The sequence below is a fragment of the Acartia tonsa genome, chromosome 7 (assembly GCF_053477335.1).
Source record: "Acartia tonsa isolate MP-2025a chromosome 7, ASM5347733v1, whole genome shotgun sequence".
NCBI classification, from domain to species: Eukaryota; Metazoa; Arthropoda; class Copepoda; order Calanoida; family Acartiidae; genus Acartia; species Acartia tonsa.
The window spans coordinates 20,496,533-20,516,122 of NC_137266.1; the positions used below are offsets into that span (position 1 = coordinate 20,496,533).

General features: G+C 35.8%; 1 protein-coding gene across 2 annotated transcripts; it reads left to right on the top strand.

Annotated features, from left to right (window-relative positions):
- Positions 1–2,324: 2,324 nt before the first annotated feature.
- On the top strand, positions 2,325–4,579 carry LOC145325041 (uncharacterized). 2 transcript variants are annotated; one of them, XM_080167841.1, is made up of 3 exons: positions 2,325–2,528; positions 3,023–4,067; positions 4,456–4,579. In XM_080167841.1, the coding sequence occupies exon 2, from the start codon at positions 3,042–3,044 to the stop codon at positions 4,035–4,037; it is 996 nt and encodes a 331-aa protein (XP_080023967.1). In that variant the 5' UTR covers positions 2,325–2,528; positions 3,023–3,041; the 3' UTR covers positions 4,038–4,067; positions 4,456–4,579. The 2 variants fall into 2 exon arrangements, with proteins under 2 accessions (XP_080023967.1, XP_080023966.1); XM_080167840.1 differs by having other exon boundaries at positions 3,023–4,579.
- The last annotated feature ends 15,011 nt before the right edge of the window (positions 4,580–19,590 follow it).

Consider the following 19,590-nt stretch of genomic DNA (forward strand, 5'->3'; position numbering starts at 1 on the left):
ATTTGATACTTTTGTCATGATTATGGGGTATCCAATCCAATCTATTATTACAAAATTTCTGCCTATTTATATTTTTTTCAAACATGTTTTACAAATAAAGCATGATGATCAATTAGTATTGATTAAAAATATGGCTAATTTTTCTTCTAGCATATGCACATGCTTCTTCTTGTCTAAGCAGTCTTGTGATGGGTAGAACCTGTATTGCACATGCGACTATACATTGTCCTATAAATGGCAAAAAACTTGTATCATATATCAGGATTAATGTGGATGGAACTGTTATACATACAATGACCATGACTGTCAGGTTCATCTTTATGTTTTCATTCAGGAGCCCTATATTATTGAACATTTAAAATATGTTAACAAATGTTTGATAAATAAATTTCAGATACTAGCAGCTACGCCCCTAGAGGCCTCTAGGAGCACTTGAGGAGGAGGTATTTGAATTCGAAAACCCAATGTTTAAAATTTTATTTAAAAGGAAAGGTAAAAAAAACATTAAGGTGGGATTTTTCTTGGGGGGGGGGGGGGAATAATTTTTCTAGGGGCGATTTCTCTTTGGAGGATGTTTATACCCTCCCCAAAAACAGTTATAAACCTTCCCATAACCTATGTGAAGAAACACTGTAATAGAGAATCATATCGGTTGAGCAGTTAGCGAGATCCTTCAGTACAAATAGACATCCTGTTACATGATTATAAGGATTGCAAAACAATTTTCTGATTGTTAACCCAACCCCTTTTACTCAAGCCACTAAAGCAAATTTATAAAAATGTCAATTTCCAGTCAAGGGTAAATGGGTAAAAATAAGCAATATCTATATATAATATATGTATATATTATGAAAAAACTTTGAATGCTTATCAACATGTTTTTATCTGTCAACCTGAATTTTTGTTTGATGTTTCAGACGTCCAAGCTTGAATATCATTAAAGGTCTTAGAATGTTCATTTGATAGCTTAGAAGCATCAAGAACACTTTCATTGTTTGTTTCATTTATTTCTTTGACATGAAGAGATGCATCAGTTTCACTTTCTAAATCTATTGTTATCTGTGATGAGGAAGGGTAAGGGTCAACTTTATTTAATTTTATTTTTCTTGTTTCTTGTTTAATTATAAATACATCATAGTCTTGTCTGGGTGGTTGAACAGCACTGGGAAAATTGTTAGTTTTGTCAGGCCTTTTTACTGGATTAACATTCTTATTTCTATTCTTTTTCTTTTTCACAAGTTTAAGCAATAATGTAGACAGAAAAGTTATTAAGAAATATATGTAGAAGATAGGTGGAGCTTCTTTTACAGCTTCTGCTGGTACTTTGATACCATGGACTTTTGAAAGTTTTTTCATTTTTGTGGCAGGGCATAGAGTTCCAATAAAGAAAACTTCCAATGAGTTTTGGATAATAAAAATTGCCAGAGCAGTGCACGCCATAAATCTAAAAACTTTTTCGTGGTCCATGTTGAGAAATGAAAGTGAATTAAAGACAATGCAAGCTTTACAGAGTTGAACCATAATTACAGCTGTCATAATAACTTCACTCATTGTTTCAGCTCTTGAGAGGCTGCAGAATAAGTTGGGATATTCCCAAATCCACTCATTAAAATAACCAGAAAATTCTAGTGTTACAGCAGCTATATTAAACCATAATACACTAATACAACTAGTAAATGCCACCATTCTCACTGTGTAAGTTAGAATGCTCTTCTTGAAGTCTGGCAAAGATCCAAAATATTTGTAAAGCAGAATATCTGATATGAAAGCTACAGAACAAACTATTATGTGTAGAGGAATATTTAGATATATTGGCAAGAGTCTGCAATCTTTTATCATTGTTACAACTAGCATTGATAATATGAAAGTATTCTTTATCATTTTAAAATGACTTTATGCCTAGATCAAGGTTTGTTTAGTTCAGAGAGTCGGGCTGAGCACACGCATTTAGCAAGCTCTCCCCCGCCCTACCCCATGTGTTAAGCTCAGTTCTACCTTCCCCCTCTCTCTCAACTAGTTCCCCTCTCCCCACTGCCCGTGGTCACTCCGCAGTTGGAGGAAAGGGAAGACACTGTAGCCAGAGGGCACCTCGTATTTAGGCCTGGCAATGTGTATGTGTTAACGTATCGGTCAATTGTTAACACAAAAAAAGTGAAAATAAAACATTAATGAATTAAAAGTTTTTTTTTAACTTATGTGTAACCTAATCGCTTTAACTTAATGAACAATTTTTGGTGAAAACACTCTCAAATTTTTTTTGATAATTTTATGATAATTTATCGGTCTGGCAACATTTTTACCGGCGCAAAGTACTCCCGACAAATAAGCTCTCCCATTGGCTAACATTTTTTCGCGTCCCACCATTGGTCAGCTGACCCACACTCACTCAGCACCCTCGGTTCCGCCATCTTCACTTCATCATGGCCTGTAGTACGTGTGACAACCCAGAATATTGGTCAAAGTTTAAAACAAATTTGGACGCTGCTTTGGATGTTAAGTTTAAAGAATACGATGCGAATATAGCTAAGGTAAGGGATGAGCTTATTCATAGTACTTTTGCCAGTCATAAAACCGAAATAAACGATATTAAATTGAGAGTCTCAGATTTAAATGTTAAAATTCAATCTATCGAAGGTATAGAAAATTTCGTAGATGCTAAATCTGTTGCAAGTGAACAAAAAGCGATTAGGACCACGATTACACAACAAAAAGACTATTTAAACTCTATTGAATCGTCGAGAGAAAATTTCGTCAAATTTCAACTTCTACAAAACTCGATAAGAGAGCAAAGGTGCCGCGATTGGAGTTGTAGAATAGTGAATTTTCAGCAGCCGTGGAGCCGTGAAAATATTACAGAGTTTATCATATTTAGAAACATTATAAGGCCCACCCTTGAAGCCGCTCTTAAACGTGGAGAATTAGAATATATTCCCTCACATTTTTGTGATATCGTCGAGCGTGCCCATATGCTCCCATATACAAAGGGCCAGATCCCCGTTTTTATTTTTCGTTTTATGTCTAGATCCTACCTCGACGCGTGGATGAACAATAAGAAGGCTGTGCTTGACCGTTACAACGCCGAGATCAAGAGGTTCAATCCCAGGAACAACGCGTCACCGGTCCCGTTCTTCCCCAATAGGTTAGTCCAGGCGAAGCAAGATATGTCCGACCTCAACAGGAAGACCATGACCTTTGTGTATGCCACAAACCAGATTTCGAGGGCCAAAGTCGCTGGCCAACATGTCCAATTTCAGCTCAAGAACGGCAGCCGCTGGATACGCTGCCTTAACCCGTTTGGCAAAGACCTGAAGGAAATGGCCCAACCCATACCTGGAAGCGAGGATTTTTTTCTGTCAGAGGCACCGCCTATCCTTTGTTTCAACAAGCTAGCGCCTGAGGAAAGGAAAACATTCTTCTCTAATCAGGCTGACTTAACAGAGGATGACTTCCCAAGACAGTTTAGTACGATCACAGCCCACCCTTCCAGCACGATTCAACATAATTTAACGTCTGCCCCTGCCCCAGCTCTTGGGGACCTAGCTGTGTTCCCTCCCATAGACTCTGCCGCAACCGTCGCAACCGCCGCACATACAGCCGTTGCACCAGCCGCACAGCCCACACAGTCAGTACCTGCCGCCGTCGCATCCGCAGCCGCCGCTACAGCTGATTTCACTGCCGCACCTGCCGCCGCGCTCACCGCCGCACCTGCCGCCGTGACCGCCGCCGCATCTGCCGCCACGTCTGCCGCACTTGCCGCCGTGTCTGTCGCCGTACCTGCGGCATCTATTGCCGTACCTACCGCCACACACACCGCCGCACTTGCCGCCACGTCTGCCGCATCTGCCGCATCTACACCTGTCGTTGACTCAGCACCTTCCGTACCTGTTGCCCCTGTCGTTGACTCAGCACCTTCTGTACCTGTTGCCCCTGTCGTTGACTCAGCACCTTCTGATCCTGTGGCCACGAGGGCCAAAGCTAGAGACACCGCCAACAAAGCTAAGCAAAGCAAAGCTACAAAGGCGGTAATCACATCATGAGGTTAAGTATCTTATACGTCGGAAAAAAAGGTACTTAACAAAATTATTATCATCATTTTTAAATTCATTTACAAAGTGATTTATTTCGAAAAACTTAATGTTTATATCCACGTAAACTCTATATTATTATAATATTAATATTAAATATTACCCAACTTGTTAGAACGCCAACATAGCATATTAATTTCAATCTATTTTTCTTATTTTTCTGCTGATTAGCATATAAAATACTTGGAACTTGTATGAAAATGAGTAGGGGGAACTAAACTAGCTTGAAATGTGTTGCCACCCCCAACACACACATAAACTAAACGCTATCGGAATAACCATAGTAAATATGGTAATTTTTTTCGCTTTAACGATAATATATTGTATATTACCTATTTTTATTTGTCCACTAATATCTACTGTGTTTCAGATGTCCATACTTGATGTTAAGACGATTCCTCCTGCGGTGCTCCTGGACCAGCTCTGCTATGACAAACCTCCCTAATGATCAGATTAACCAGGATTACGGTAACTTAAACGATAACATTGGTCTAAATCTTATGAATCCGATTTACGGCGACTACTTTAACGATTTTGAGAACGAATTCGGAATAAATTGCGTTTTTTCAAGTGAACAAGGTATCGTACAGAAACTGAAAACATTCAATGAAAACCTTCTCAATATTTTTAGTATTAATTGTCAGTCATTACATTCTAAATACAATGATATTGTCTCCACTGTAGACTTCTTTAGACAACATGATATCCACTTAAATGTTCTGTGTTTTCAAGAATTATGGCTGAATAAGGATGTAAATATGGATTGCTATGGAATTAATAATTACGATTGGCATGTTAAACTCCGCACAAAAAGTAGGGGGGGAGGGGTGGGTATTCTAGTAAGCAAATATTATAAAGTAGATAAACTATTTGATAAATTTTCATTTAAAGAAAATATTCTTGAATCTATTTGCTTAAAAATTTCCCACAATGGACTAAAGTTTTGCTTACTAAACTGTTATCGGCCACCCAATCAGAGTAGTGCTGAAATAGAAGAATTTTTTGAACTTTTTTTGGACCTGATTGATAGAATAGCAGCTTTAAGCATACCATACTTCATTGTAGGAGATTTCAATTTTGATCTTTTCAAAATAAATAATATAAATAGCAACTCCATGAGAATTATTGAGTCTTTTTCCTTTAACGGTATCATAAATACCGTTACCAGAGCTACTAGAGTAACTAGAACCACTGCAACCCTTCTTGATTTATTCGGGGTAGGTAACTTTATTCAAAACCTAATGTCTTCCTTTGTCTTAACTTCAAAAATCTCCGATCACTTGCCAATTATTAATTCATTCCGAATAGACAGAGTAAATAAACCCAAACCTCCAGATTTCTTTGAAAAAAGAGAATTGAATGATGAAAACTTTGATGCCTTAAACTATGCACTCTACCACACTAACTGGAATCACGTTTTAAACCAAGACAACACAAACATTGCTTATGATAACTTTATTTCAACCTTTTTGAGACTTTATAATGAAAAGTGTCCAGTTAGAAAAAAACGAAAAAACAAACGTACCCAGCCTCAGCAGCCTTTCATGTCAGACTTTTTATTGCGTTGTAGATTGCATAGAGATATTTTGTACAGCAACTTTTTAAAAGACAAAACAATTGAAAATGAAAGTATTTACAATGTCTATAGGAATAATTACAATAGGCAAGTGAGAAGAGCAAAGATTGAATATTACAGACAACAAATAAGAGATGCAAACGGGGATGGGAAAAAACTCTGGAAAACCCTAAAGGAAGTCATTGGGTTTAGTAAATCTTCCCCTGAGTGCACATACCTTCAAGTAGGCCCAAACAAAATTGAAAATGACCAAGAAATAGCTAATGAATTTAATCGTTATTTTAGTCAGATTGGGTCTTCCCTAAGGCCTGAAATTCCTTCCACCCCCAAAAATTTCTTTGAATATTTACCACCCCCATGTCAAGATTCCCTCTTCTTTGAGCCATTGTACCCCTTCAAGGTTATTAATATCATTCGTAGTATTAAACCTAAGCGTTCCACAGACATAAATGATGTCTCGATGTATGTTCTGTCTCGCTGTGCTGATACCATTGCCACTCCCTTAACACATGTTTATAATTTATCACTTCAAAATGGCACTTTTCCTGAAAAAATGAAAACTTCCAAAATAGTTGTCCTTCACAAATCAGGTTCACTCAGCGAGGCAGATAATCATCGAGGAATTTCACTCATTGACAACTTTTCCAAGCCCATTGAAAAATATGTCTGTGAAACGCTGGTTAAGTTCTTGGAAGATCGGTCTTTTTTTAGCAACCGCCAGTTTGGCTTCATGAAAGGAATCTCAACCTTTCACAATGTATTGAACTTAAGCACATTGATCACCCAAGCACTCAGTCGAGACACTTCCTGTATGGCCATATTTTTGGACATAAGGAAGTGTTTCGACATGATAAATAGGGACATCCTTTTTAGCAAACTGGAGAATTCAGGGATAAGGGGGGTTGCACTTGATTGGTTCCGTAGTTATTATGCAAATAGGAAACAGCGTGTATATTTTAAGGGCCTTTTCTCCTCCACAATTGAATTCATTATCATTGGCGTACTTCAGGGGTCAGTCCTGGGACCAATTCTTTTTTTGATTTTTATCAATGACCTTGTTTCATGCAGTGAAGAGATCCTAATCAATCTCTTTGCTGATGACGCAGTGGGCTTCATTGAAAAGCAGAATATTATACAATTGATCAACCTTGCAAAGGAGCTTGTCCCCAGACTGACCCAATGGTACAATGCCAATAAACTTCTTATTCACCCCCGCAAGACCAAATGTATGGTCTTTTCCTCCCCCCGTGAGATACTCACCCCCGCTGAGCTCGCCGCTAAGACCAACTTTGAAGTCTATGTAAACATGAATAATCATAACGAAAATGATGAGTCAAAAATCACTAAGTTGGATCTTGTGAGCGGTACCAATGAGGGTAGTATCAAACACTTGGGAATTCAATTGGACGAGAAAATGAAGTTTTCTTATCATCTTGAAAAAGTCTATAGCAAAGTCTCTAAAATAATTTATAGTATGAAAGTAATGCGTCATTTGTTGGACAAGAAACACTTAAAGCTACTCTATTCTTCTTATATTAAGTCGAATATCGAATATTGTTGTCTCCTGTTCACTGCCTGTCCTATGTATCTGTTAGCACCAATCATTAAGTTGCAGAAGCAAGCCATTAGAATAATCGAAAATTTACCTAGCAGAGCTCACACAGCTGAATTCTTTAAATCTAATGGCATACTTCCATTTAACCTGTTAATTGAATTCAATGTTTGTAAATTTATGCACGCCTATAAATTAGGCAATTTTCCCAAAATTTTCGAAAACACCTGGAATTTTGTTCAAGACAGACATACGTATGGCACTAGGAACAGGAACAACTTTGCTTACGAACCGGGCACCAATAGAAACTTTCTCCTGCACGCCCCTCTTAACTCTTTCCCAACTATATTCAACAACCTTCCACTTGAAATTAAACTAATTGATAATAAAAATATTTTTAAGAAAAAATGTTTTACTTATTACCTAAACAAGATTGAGTTTTAAAAAAGCAAATATTTTAAAAAAGCAAATATTTTATTTTTGAAATTAAACTGATTGATAATAAAATTATTCTCAAGAAAGATATTTTACTTACTTATTACTTACTTTCTTAAAAAAAAAGCAAATACTTTATTTTTTCTCTTCCTCTATTTAACAATTTTTTGTTCTAACTAAGTTTCTATTCGTATCTTTAGCCCTCGACTTTTTGTAAGCACTTAATTTCTATACCAAAAAAATAATAAAACAGCATTTCTTTAACCTCAAATCTCAACGAGTAGGTTCCGTAGGAACCGACATACATACCTATGTATAGAGTAGCTTTAGCATAGTTTGTTTCTTATCCACTTTATTCATTTTACATTTTATATTTTGACTTTGACTTCTTCTATTATATTATATATTTTTTATCAAGCAACTAACGAATCGCGCAACCTCTACCTCTATTTTATCTAATAAAAAAATAACAAAGTTTTTTCATAATTTTGACCAAAAATATATTTATTTATTCAAATTTAGATATCGAAAATTTTGTTTAATATATGACTATCGCTGACTGGACTGGTTAAGCTCATGTAGTGGGCATAGCCATCTACTCGTCGTAGTCGCTGGAGTCATCGACGTCGTCGGGTTCCTGTTGGAGGAGCTCCTCCACAAGGTCCTGCTGGACGGTGACCAAGCGGTCCATGGTGGCGATGGAATCCATGTTGGCCTGGAAGGAGCGGGCGTACGTGGGCATTACTGAAATTAGCCTCACGACTAACCCATAGTTGGAGTACATCATGCGGAGGATCTCCTCATCGATGGCATCTTGGCGGAATCTCCTCCACATAAGTCTGTCGCCCTCGTACACGACGCCCATTAACCTCCTCTTGACCATAAACCAGAGGTCCAGACAGCGCCTGTCTACCCCCGGAAATGGGAGTAGATCAGGCACTGCCGCGAGGTTCAGCAGCTGCTGGACGCCGTGCACGGGTGCAGGATCATCGATTTCATCGCTTGAGTTCAACATGGCGATGAGCTCCTGCACCTGGTCTTGGAGGGGAACATCTTCTTCTCCTCCAGCCTCCTCCGGAACTTCCGGCGCCCCATCCGGTAAAGCACCTTGGCCTTGTCCAACTTCCTCTTCTTGATCTGACATTTCTGAGACAATTGAACTTTGACCCTACCCACCCCCATATTTATACCCCCCTTGTGTCTTAATACCATACATTATTCAATCTTAATTTAACTTATTAATTAATAAATAACTTTCCCTACTTCCGATTTCCCGCGTATTCCCCCTATGCTTTACAACCAATTGTCTCCCCCCCGCCCCCTCTTTTGCTTTATTCTTTTGCTTTATTCTGCCGTGCTTTACCGGAAAACCACTCTTCCCCCCTCCCCCTATTTTTCTCCCCCCCAGTATATACCAAACGATAGGCGCCGCTCCGTCTGTCTAGCTGGAAGTCACGGCCGCGCACAAACCACCCACCACTCCCCTTCTAGTTTTTTCCCCCCCTCCTCCCCCTAACCTGTTGAATTCCCTGACCCATCTCCCTTATTTTAACCAGTTTCTCACTTCACTTTTTTTTATGCTAATGAAAATTAATCCATAGCGAAATATTAACAGACATCCTATTACTCTATACATCCTTCATAAAAAATAAAAGTTCATAGCAAGATATCTAGGATTTATTAAACAAATCAATGAATTTATGATAATTTATGATATTTTAATACTTTTACTTTTTTGGATAAAACTAAACTGTATTATTCTTCAAAAACAATTTTATATTTCAATAGCCATATCAGTAACTTTTTGCAGTTTTTTTCTGTTGATTCATTGTTGATTTTTGTTGATTTTTGTGAACATCATGTGGACATTTCCGCGGGTGTTTTTGCGGATATTTTTGCGGATATCTTGTATATAAAGTCGTAGAGAACTTGACCGTAACTGGTTCAAACCGGAAATGGCCAACTTCTGGAACTATAGCTGGAGACAGGCCCCCTCTTGAGCAGTTATCCGCTCAGCAATTTCACCCAATTTAGCTTCATGAAACTCCATGTCCTTGTTTGGGTTGTATAGTGTGAGGGCCAACTCGGTTTCTAAATAACCCTGTTGGTATAGAAGACGGGCTACCTCACGACGTACTTCGTCACTGACATTGTCACCATTAACTATATTGAGAAGTCGTTCATATGTTATTGTCAATCTATTGCGTAGCGGCTGCCACATTTGTTGGTATTCTTCCTCTCCGAACATTTCGTGTCTAAACAATAGTAAGATTTAAACCTCACTAAAGCAAAGCTATAACCAAATTACGCGCGCAATAGCACGCCACAGTCTTTTTTAACATGACCCACTTTCACCCTTTTACCTTCAAAAAGGGGTGGAATCAATGGATTAATGATACGTTTTCGCCTTCCCTTAAAACCCCCTCCCCCCCCCCCTCTTCCTCTCCCATTTTGTTGCCCCATTCACAGCCATGCTGTGACCAGTTCTCAAAACACAAAAATCAGATTCCGGAGGAATCGAACCATACATATTTAGGGACACACTCCCATTATCAAAATACCAAAATCAGATTCCGTAGGAATCGCATATGACCTATTCTTAGGATTTTTTATATCCATTCTCAAAAATAAAAATCAGATTCCGTAGGAATCGAAACCAACCATTACACCTTGTTCACTTAAGTACACGATATGATTATTATTAGGGTATTCTTGTCCTTTTTTGGACTTTTCTTTGGTTTTTTTTTGGATTTTTTGGATTGGACCAAGTGTTATCGCGAAATTTGCCGTTATCCTGTAATTATTGGTGTGGAGATGTCCTTAAAACCCGGACAAAACTCCACTCTATAATGAAAATAATTTGATATAAAGGAAACTGTCTATTTGGAGCTGAAAAGGGATCTCAACGGGAATAGCGACTCCTTATGGAGGTTTTGGTTCCTTAATTGTTCCGAATTCACGCTTGGAGAAGTTGCAACTGATAGTAGGAGGATGTCTGAAATACACAGCAAGATATTGTTTCATTGTTAAGATTATTATTTATTTGCACATATAACATTGTATCGGCTTGGCAAGCGTCAAAGTACACCAGTGGCTCCACAACCCTTAAAGGGTTATGCCAACTATCTGGTACAATGTTGCATGGAATTTTTATTGTAAAATATTGTCTCCATTCAATTTAAACTGGCCTGGTAACTAGGTGGAGATGAAGTTCGGCCAATTCCATGCTAGGTACTTAATAATTGTTATTATGTATATTATTATCTAACCTGCACCAAACACAACAAACCAGATGAATCAAACAAATCAAGCATAGTAACATAATTTATAATATATATCTAATAAAATATGTTGTACCTTTGAGGAAAATAAATCTTATCTTATCTTATCTTATCTAAGTATTTACCAAAAAAATTTAGGTTTCTACTTTATACACAAAAGTCATAATGTAGAAATTAAGATTTATTTAGAATTTTTTTCTAAATTTGGTGCCACCTAACCGACTTTGACCAGACGCCACGACCGACACAGACCAGATATCCTTATAAGATCAACTCTTGCCGACGTATAATTACTAAACTTAAAAAGTCATGAAGTCACGACTCTCTATCTTACCTACAAAAAAAATGACATTGAAAAAACTAGAGGGGGGGGTCAATATGACCCCCCCCCCGATCTGTAAGGGTTAAAGAAAGCTATGTTCGAAAAGCTAATCTATTCTTTAATGGCCTGTGCTTGCAGGGAGAAAGGGGACAATGGGCAGTTTATCACACTAGTCTTCAAAGTTTCATTATAACGTTATCTTATTCGATATTTGGACAACTTCGGGGACTTTTATTGAATTATAATTAGTTGGTTCATTAAGTTGAGTGTCCAAACGTTTAAGCCACTAACTGTTATCTACAGAATGGGTGATATTGTGAATCATTATTGTGGATATACATCAACTTATTGGCAATTGTATTATCCCTTTAGATCCCTGCTGTGCTTGTCTGTTCGTCTGTCCATGAAGATTGTTTTATCAATGCGCAAATGCCAGCGAAATCTATTTTTAAATCAACAGAGAAGATAATTTTTGCCCTACAGGCTTTTTTAAGCCTGACTGCCAGACCGATGTACAAAGTGAATTGTACATGAATGTCCATGGGTAATGTAAATCTTCACATAAAAGTACAAATTTTGTCAATAACGTTACAGAATGATAGAATGACTGAGAGATGGACTGACGTGCAAAAAGGTTATTTAGTAGCTTCGGTAATTGAAACAGGTTGATGAGAATTTTTAGCAAGTTTTCCTGGGAAGATTTGCCCCCCTCCCCCCGAAAAAAAATCTTTGAAGAAGGAATAAAGGATTAAGGGATAATCTAATTGGCATATATTTAGTATCTACTATATATTCAACTTCGCCTGTCCGTCCGTAAGTCCGTAAGACCCTAATGATATGGGAGAAATGTTATTTTCCAGTATTGCCTTAAAACCGATTAATATCCGCTGGATTAAAACCGGTTGTAAGCCATACTTAAAAATCATGTATCGTATAATATCAAGTTTTCTACGATTATAAAATTGTTCAATGATAATATTAGAACCAGTTTTGTTAGACCATGCCTTCGGCATCTCGGTGCTGACAAACTGGTGTTAATCTTATCAATGTACATTTTTATATCCGCGGAAAGCATTTTATAATACGGGTAAATATTTTAAAGAAAGAAAAATATTTGATTCGATAAATAACCATTCCAAGATTTTTATCAATTCGCATTTATCCCTTGCTACATATGGATGTTTTCATCCTTGCTTATTTGAAATGTATTTATAGAAAATGTTTAGAATGAACCTTAAAAGCCAGTCAAACCAATGTAAACTTTAACACTAGTCACGACAGGTTTTTAGCTACTTTATGACCAATAACATATCCATTCTTCCCTGAAAGGTACAGGAGGAAGGTGAAAACAAATGCTATCTTTTTTGTAGACAAGTAAGGGCGGGGTTAAACAATAAAAGGGGCGTGGCTAGTAAAACAACAAAGGAATTATAAAGGGGTGGAGTTGCTATTTATTATCATATTAAGGTGATAATAAATAGTAGAAATAATGTAGATTTATAAAATATGCATAAAAGGTTAAAGATACTAATGTGATAAATTTAGAAAGGTTGGTATAACTAAAAATCAAAGATTATGATTAAAATAATATTTCCCTATAAAAATAACAGGATGTCTGTATTTTTGTGTTTGTATGTTGTGTAGCGAAGGATCTCGCTAACAGCTCAACTGATGTGTTTCTCCGTTACAGTAAAGCTTAATTTTGCCATATACCCCATCTGCACTTTGTTTCAAAGCTGATTTCGGAATTTGAAAGAACAAACTTAAAATGATGATTATCCAGGTTAACATTTGGACCTTCGTGGTACAACTGACGATAAATTGTTGTACTCTTTATATTATGAAAAACAAAATTACCACTGTAATACAAATTCATTGGTGGAATAGATTATCTAAACCATCCAAGATTTAATTAAAGTCCCTTAGTTTTTAAGCCAAGGAATTAGAGAACGTGTTTACAAAACTGTGGGCACCAGTATTTTTTACAGTCCAATGTCCCTTCCCTCCAGAAAAGAGCGACAAACACACAAACAAACATCCTGGCTCTTTTATATCAAGATTGTGTTATTGTTATCGAATATTGATTGATTTTTATTAGCGTTGCTCCCATATATTTTCAAAGGCAAGTCTGTTCTTCCGTATGTCCATCTGTTTTGAGTTTTTCTCCAGGTACTTTTAATGATAGAAGTCTGAAATTCCATGTGAAGATTCCCATGACTGATAAGAACCTTCTCCATGTATCACAATATCCGCCCGTTCGTTTTGCCGTCCTTTTTATCTTAGTAAATTGTTTTAAATTTAAGAGCTCCGCTCTAAATGGATGTTTTCTTCCTAGTTTTATTTATCAATTTATTTAAAACCAAATATGAAAGGGCAGTAATTTCCTTGCAACTGATACTGGACCACAAAAAAATCTTTTTTATTAAATTCACAACTTTTAAAGATTAGGTTAGGTTAAGTATGAATTAGGAAAGTTTCATGAAAAGTTGACTAGGGGGGGGGGGGGGTTCATAGTCAAATCGCAAGTTCGCGGTATTATACCGAAAGGGCTAAAGGTTGAATTTAACGTTATCTAAAACAATGGTTTTAGATTCAAAGGACAATTATTCCAAATTTCATTTGTAGAAGGAGGCTTTTTAATATTAGTTTTGATTAGAACGCAGGGATATTTCAATGGATGACAGAATAATCTTTTCTCGTATTTATTCAAATCCGGTGGATAGGTACCGGTTCTCATCCATACGAAAAAACTATGTCTAGCATCGTATTATATCCAGCTTTCTACGAATATAAAAATGTACAATCATAAAATTAAAACCAGTTTTTTAAGCCGGTGCCTTCGGCACCTCGGGGCTAAAAAAACTAGTTTTAATCTTATAATTGTACATTCTACATATATCCGCGGAAAGCCGTTTATAATACGATGCGAGAAATAACTATTCTCTCATTCTAAAGAAAACATGTTCTTGTTGTATGTATTAGATCTATTAAAATTACTTCGATATACCTATTAATTGTATCAAACTATATCTATAAGTACTAGTTACTTCGTCCTTAGCCACTAGGGCAGGGTTGAGGAGGTTAAGAAGATAGCCTAAAACCACCTAAAATATTTGTAAAGATTCCCTGAAAAGTATAACCTACTAGGAACATATTTTTTTTTATACCATCAGCTTCATACAAAATTAAGCTTATCCTATTATATTAAGTATTAAGGTTTTTTTTGTCTGAAGCCTAAGATCTCAATGACTTCTGAACCGATTGGGTTCTCTGTTTTAAAGCTTTAAAAAAGGTCTTTTGAGGTTTTAGGTCATTGTATTTACAGATTTAAGTTTTTGGGTAGTTTTAGGCTATTTTTATAGCCCCTTTCTGTCACTACAAATACCTAGGGACAAAGCTGCTAGTTACTTTATATAGTAGGATGTTTCACTATCTTTGTATCGTAGTCTTCCATTTTAAATGTATTATTGTTTGCCCTTACTCATATTTCTTCAGACTATAAGTCCCTCCCTGTTTATTGATCTGAAAACATTGTGCATTTACTTCCTCACAAATATCAGATTATCAGAACCGCATATTATTAACACAGCACAACTTGCCCCTTTTCTACTTTGCTTTGCACTCAACATTAAACAAAAACACCCTTTTATATTTTAGCTGCTGTGTCGCATTTGCAAATTAAAACATTAAAGTAAAAGAATAGAGGGTTCATAAGCTATGCAACAGCCACAGCCACAGCCAGCTACAAAAAAACAGAAAGCAATTTGCTAGCAGACGAAAAAAATCTCCACCACTTGGGTCGTGTAGTTGTATGGATTATACATCTATATTTATACATTTCTTTTATATTGCAAATGTAAGACAATATGTAGTTTCGTTAGTATGCGGAATTGATGGACACCTCTTTTTGAAAACAAATCAGATCGTATTCAATAATACAACCAAACCACTCGCGGCCCAAAAATTGTATAAAATCAGAGCGAGATAATATAATTCTTAAAATCTTTTCCAGTATAGCTTCGAAACCGAATAAATTAGCTGCATTAGAACCAGTTCTCTCTCAGTCATACTGAAAAATAATGTATAACAATTTTCCACGAATATTAAAGTTTTAAAAGCTATTGATCCATCTCAATCCAAGACTACTTTATCAAACTAACATCTTTGTACAGGCCATATATATATTTCAATAACTAAGGTTATCAATATTAAATAAAAATCACATTATTAACCAACTATTTGACTGCAGGAGCTAATAGTGTATTTGGATGGACCCTACAAATAATATAGAATATCAGCCATGCATTCCAGTTTTATCATCTTTAGTATGACATAGCTTGGAAAAGACTATAACCTTACAGAAATGGTGGGTACTTTGCTTATTTAACTTTGGATACTATTATTTTATTTTGATTGGTTGGTTCAAACCTAGCAGTGTTTTAATTTTTCAATCAACAATTTCAATCTCCAAAAGGAGAAGTTTTGTTTATCATCATTGGGGATTTTATTCCATTTATTGTTGATTGTCTTATCCCTTAAGATCCCTAACTATTAGCAGGAAAATTTTCCCCTAATAATTCCCATTTACGCCAGGGGTATTTTGATTATAATGATTGGGGTAAATTGTATCCATGATTTTTTGTTTTCAATAATCTATGTCACCGCTCCTGCATTCACCTTTGTAACCCTTTATCTGAACTTCCTAGATTGATAGTTGTTTATACATTATAATAATTTTTAGAGTAAAGCTTATCTTCATGTAAGATATGTTCGTCAGTTAGTATCACTATCGGACATAGCTATATTTATGTAGCAGTTGCGCCTTTAAACAAATTTTTTACGGATTGCTGATCATTTTTGTCTGGGTCTTCTTCTCATTGTAGAAAATCTTCTAGATTATTATTTGATGGTCTGTCTGAATTCAGGGACTTTAAGGGACAAGACAATGGTCGATAAATTTAGTACAACCCCAAAAATTTACCCTCTGTAGACTCATAGATGTGAAATTTGAACACTGCCTGTTCTATCCAACCAAATCAAGACTTAATGAAAGTCCTCAAAGTTTTTTAGCCAAGAAATGAAAAGGCGTCTTTATAAAACTTTGGGTACGGGAACAACTTACATTGATATACCCCTTCCATCCTGCCTTGTCTTAACCAGGTACAGATATTGAAACCAGTTGCTAGTGTGTGTGTGTTCAGAAAAATTATTAAATCTACTGCATAAAATTGTCTATCGTTTTTAGGGAAGCTTTGCCGTGGAACTAGTTAGATTTCGGGTGATTCCTTTATACATATTCTTACTTCTCTACAATTCAATGTTTTATATTGTAAGCTTATTGCTGCTTGATTGATATTAAACTAAAATTATGATTCAATTTGCTTTATCTAATATTTATTTTTCAGGAAGAATTTTGTCTGCCTCTTGATAAGTACATATACATTATAAATTATGATTATGAATCTGTTTTATAATCTAACCCCAATATCTTTCTATCAATTTTCAGGCATGTAGGATTTAGTTAAGTCAATAAATTACAAAAATAAGGAGGACAACATTTATAAGTAGAGAAGTAATCAAAATTATGGAATTAATAACGGACAAAGTGAGTTAAAGAGCGAATTTTCGGTTATCACAACAAAGAAAAGAAATAGAATTGACATGAAAAAAATATGATTTAAGTCTTTTGAAGCATGACCAACAAACAGACGAACAGTAATGTAGGTTAGATATGCATATGATGCATATGTCATAGGAATAGAAGCCTAAGAATCATTTGTACAAAAATGCTGGTTTATGTAATGCTTAAGGAAATGGCCGAAAATTTGAAGACAATATGTTTATCCCTCTACCTAATATCATTACAGACAACAACACAACATACATACATATGTACTTACAGACCCTCCCCCCCCCTCCACAACCCTTTTGTCTCAATTTACATGCATTCTCTTATTTCAAATAATTAAAGTCATAGACAAAATTTACAAAAAATCTACGAAAGTTATAACATTGCCATAAGTAGGGACGTCTAAGCATCTTTTTTTGGGATGGGTAAAGAAAAGAGATGTTTTAAAGCTTTGAGGGGTGTAATCTAATGTAATTTTGAAGGGGGGGGGGGGGGGTAAACACCCCTTAACCCCCACTCTTGGACGTCTAGGGCCATAAGTATAATATTCTAAATCATCTAAAATTAAAAATTAAATTTTCTTCAATAAAAAGCTACTTACGTAGCATAAGTAGTTTTAAAATGAATAGAAGCATAAAACCTTAATTTTATCAAACTAAAAGCTACAAAGCATAAGTAGTTTAAAAATTAATAGAAGCATAAAACCTTAAATTTATCAAACAAAGCTACATAGCATAAGTAGTTTAAAAATTAATAGAAGCTTAAAACCTATATCAGTCCAAAAAATTATATTTTATCTTAAAAACAAAAATCTACTAATTATACTTCACTATAATAGAAACAAAATGAGATCAAAATTAAAATCTGGTTTTAATCTTTTGATGCTTAGATAGAAAGTATAAAAAATCTGTAATCTATCTGCTCTTTGAATGGTAGTGTTTCTTCATTTAAGCAAACACAAAAAGTAGTAGTAGTATTTTAAAAATGAATTTAAGTCTAAAAACAACATTATTTCGAGCAGTTGAATATTTTATAGTTTCAAGCCCCTTTTACTCTGTAATTTTCACACCATGAATCAAAACAAAAATAGTCTCTAAATATCCTATTTTAAAGTAGTAGCTGTAGCTTAAGATTTTAATAACTAATGAACCGGTTGAGTTCGTAAATTAATGGAAGCTTCCTATAGGTCCAAGGGTATTTTAAGCTTTTAAACTTACATGATGTGTTTTATCATTCTTGGCTATTAAAATATTAAATAATTGGTTGATAGGTTTGAACCCCATTAAATGAGGCCCTTGTATACCCCATGCTGTGGCCTAATACTTGCACCTGCCTTGCGCTTGGTAACTATCAAGACTATGGATAAAGGTTGACTAATACTTGCACTTGGTAACTATCAAGACTATGGATAAAGGTTGACTAATACTTGCACCTTCCTTGCACTTGGTAACTATCAAGACTATGGATAAAGGTTGACTAATACTTGCACCTGCCTTGCGCTTGGTAACTATCAAGACTATAGATAAAGGTTGACTAATACTTGCACCTGCCTTGCGCTTGGTAACTATCAAGACTATGGATAAAGGTTGACTAATACTTGCACCTGCCTTGCGCTTGGTAACTATCAAGACTATGGATAAAGGTTGACTAATACTTGCACCTGCCTTGCGCTTGGTAACTATCAAGGCTATAGATAAAGGTTGACTAATACTTGCACCTGCCTTGCGCTTGGTAACTATCAAGGCTATAGATAAAGGTTGACTAATACTTGCACCTGCCTTGCGCTTGGTAACTATCAAGACTATGGATAAAGGTTGACTAATACTTGCACCTTCTTGCGCTTGGTTACTATCAAGACTATAGATAAAGGTTGACTAATACTTGCGCTTGGTAACTATCAAGACTATGGATAAAGGTTGACTAATACTTGCGCTTGGTAACTATCAAGACTATGGATAAAGGTTGACTAATACTTGCACCTTCTTGCGCTTGGTTACTATCAAGGTTATAGATAAAGGTTGACTAATACTTGCACCTTCTTTGCGCTTGGTAACCATCAAGACTATAGATAAAGGTTGACTAATACTTGCACCTTCCTTGCGCTTGGTAACTATCAAGACTATGGATAAAGGTTGACTAATACTTGCTTTTGGTAACTAGCAAGACTATGGATAAAGGTTGACTAATACTTGCACCAACCTTGCGCTTGGTAACTATCAAGGTTGACTGCAAAGTAACATGTCGAAGTTTAGATATATAACAAGATTTGGAAAATTTAGTTTTTCAATTCTTATTTTATGACCACATCTTTGATCTAATTTTCTGTATTGATATAACTAAAAAAAGTTTTTTTCAAGCATTAAAAAAGTTTTTCAATCATTAAAAACAAAGCACCCCTTCCCCCCTCCCCCTTTTCAATATCCCCCCCCCCCCAATTGCTTCTTTAATTGTACTACCCCAATCAGAAACCTTGAAAATGTAGGTGCAGTAAGCCTATGTGAGGGGACCCATTGTATTTTGTTTTCCTTCCACAAACAACATTATAACCAATATCATAATGGCTTCAATTCAGTAAAGAATTTTAAGGCTTGCATGAATAAACAGAATAATTATATAGTAGTAGCGAAGTAATAACATTTTTGATGTATAAAAACTATATAATGCATAAATAATGTTTTATTTTAGTAGGGAAGCTATATATTGCTTTGTC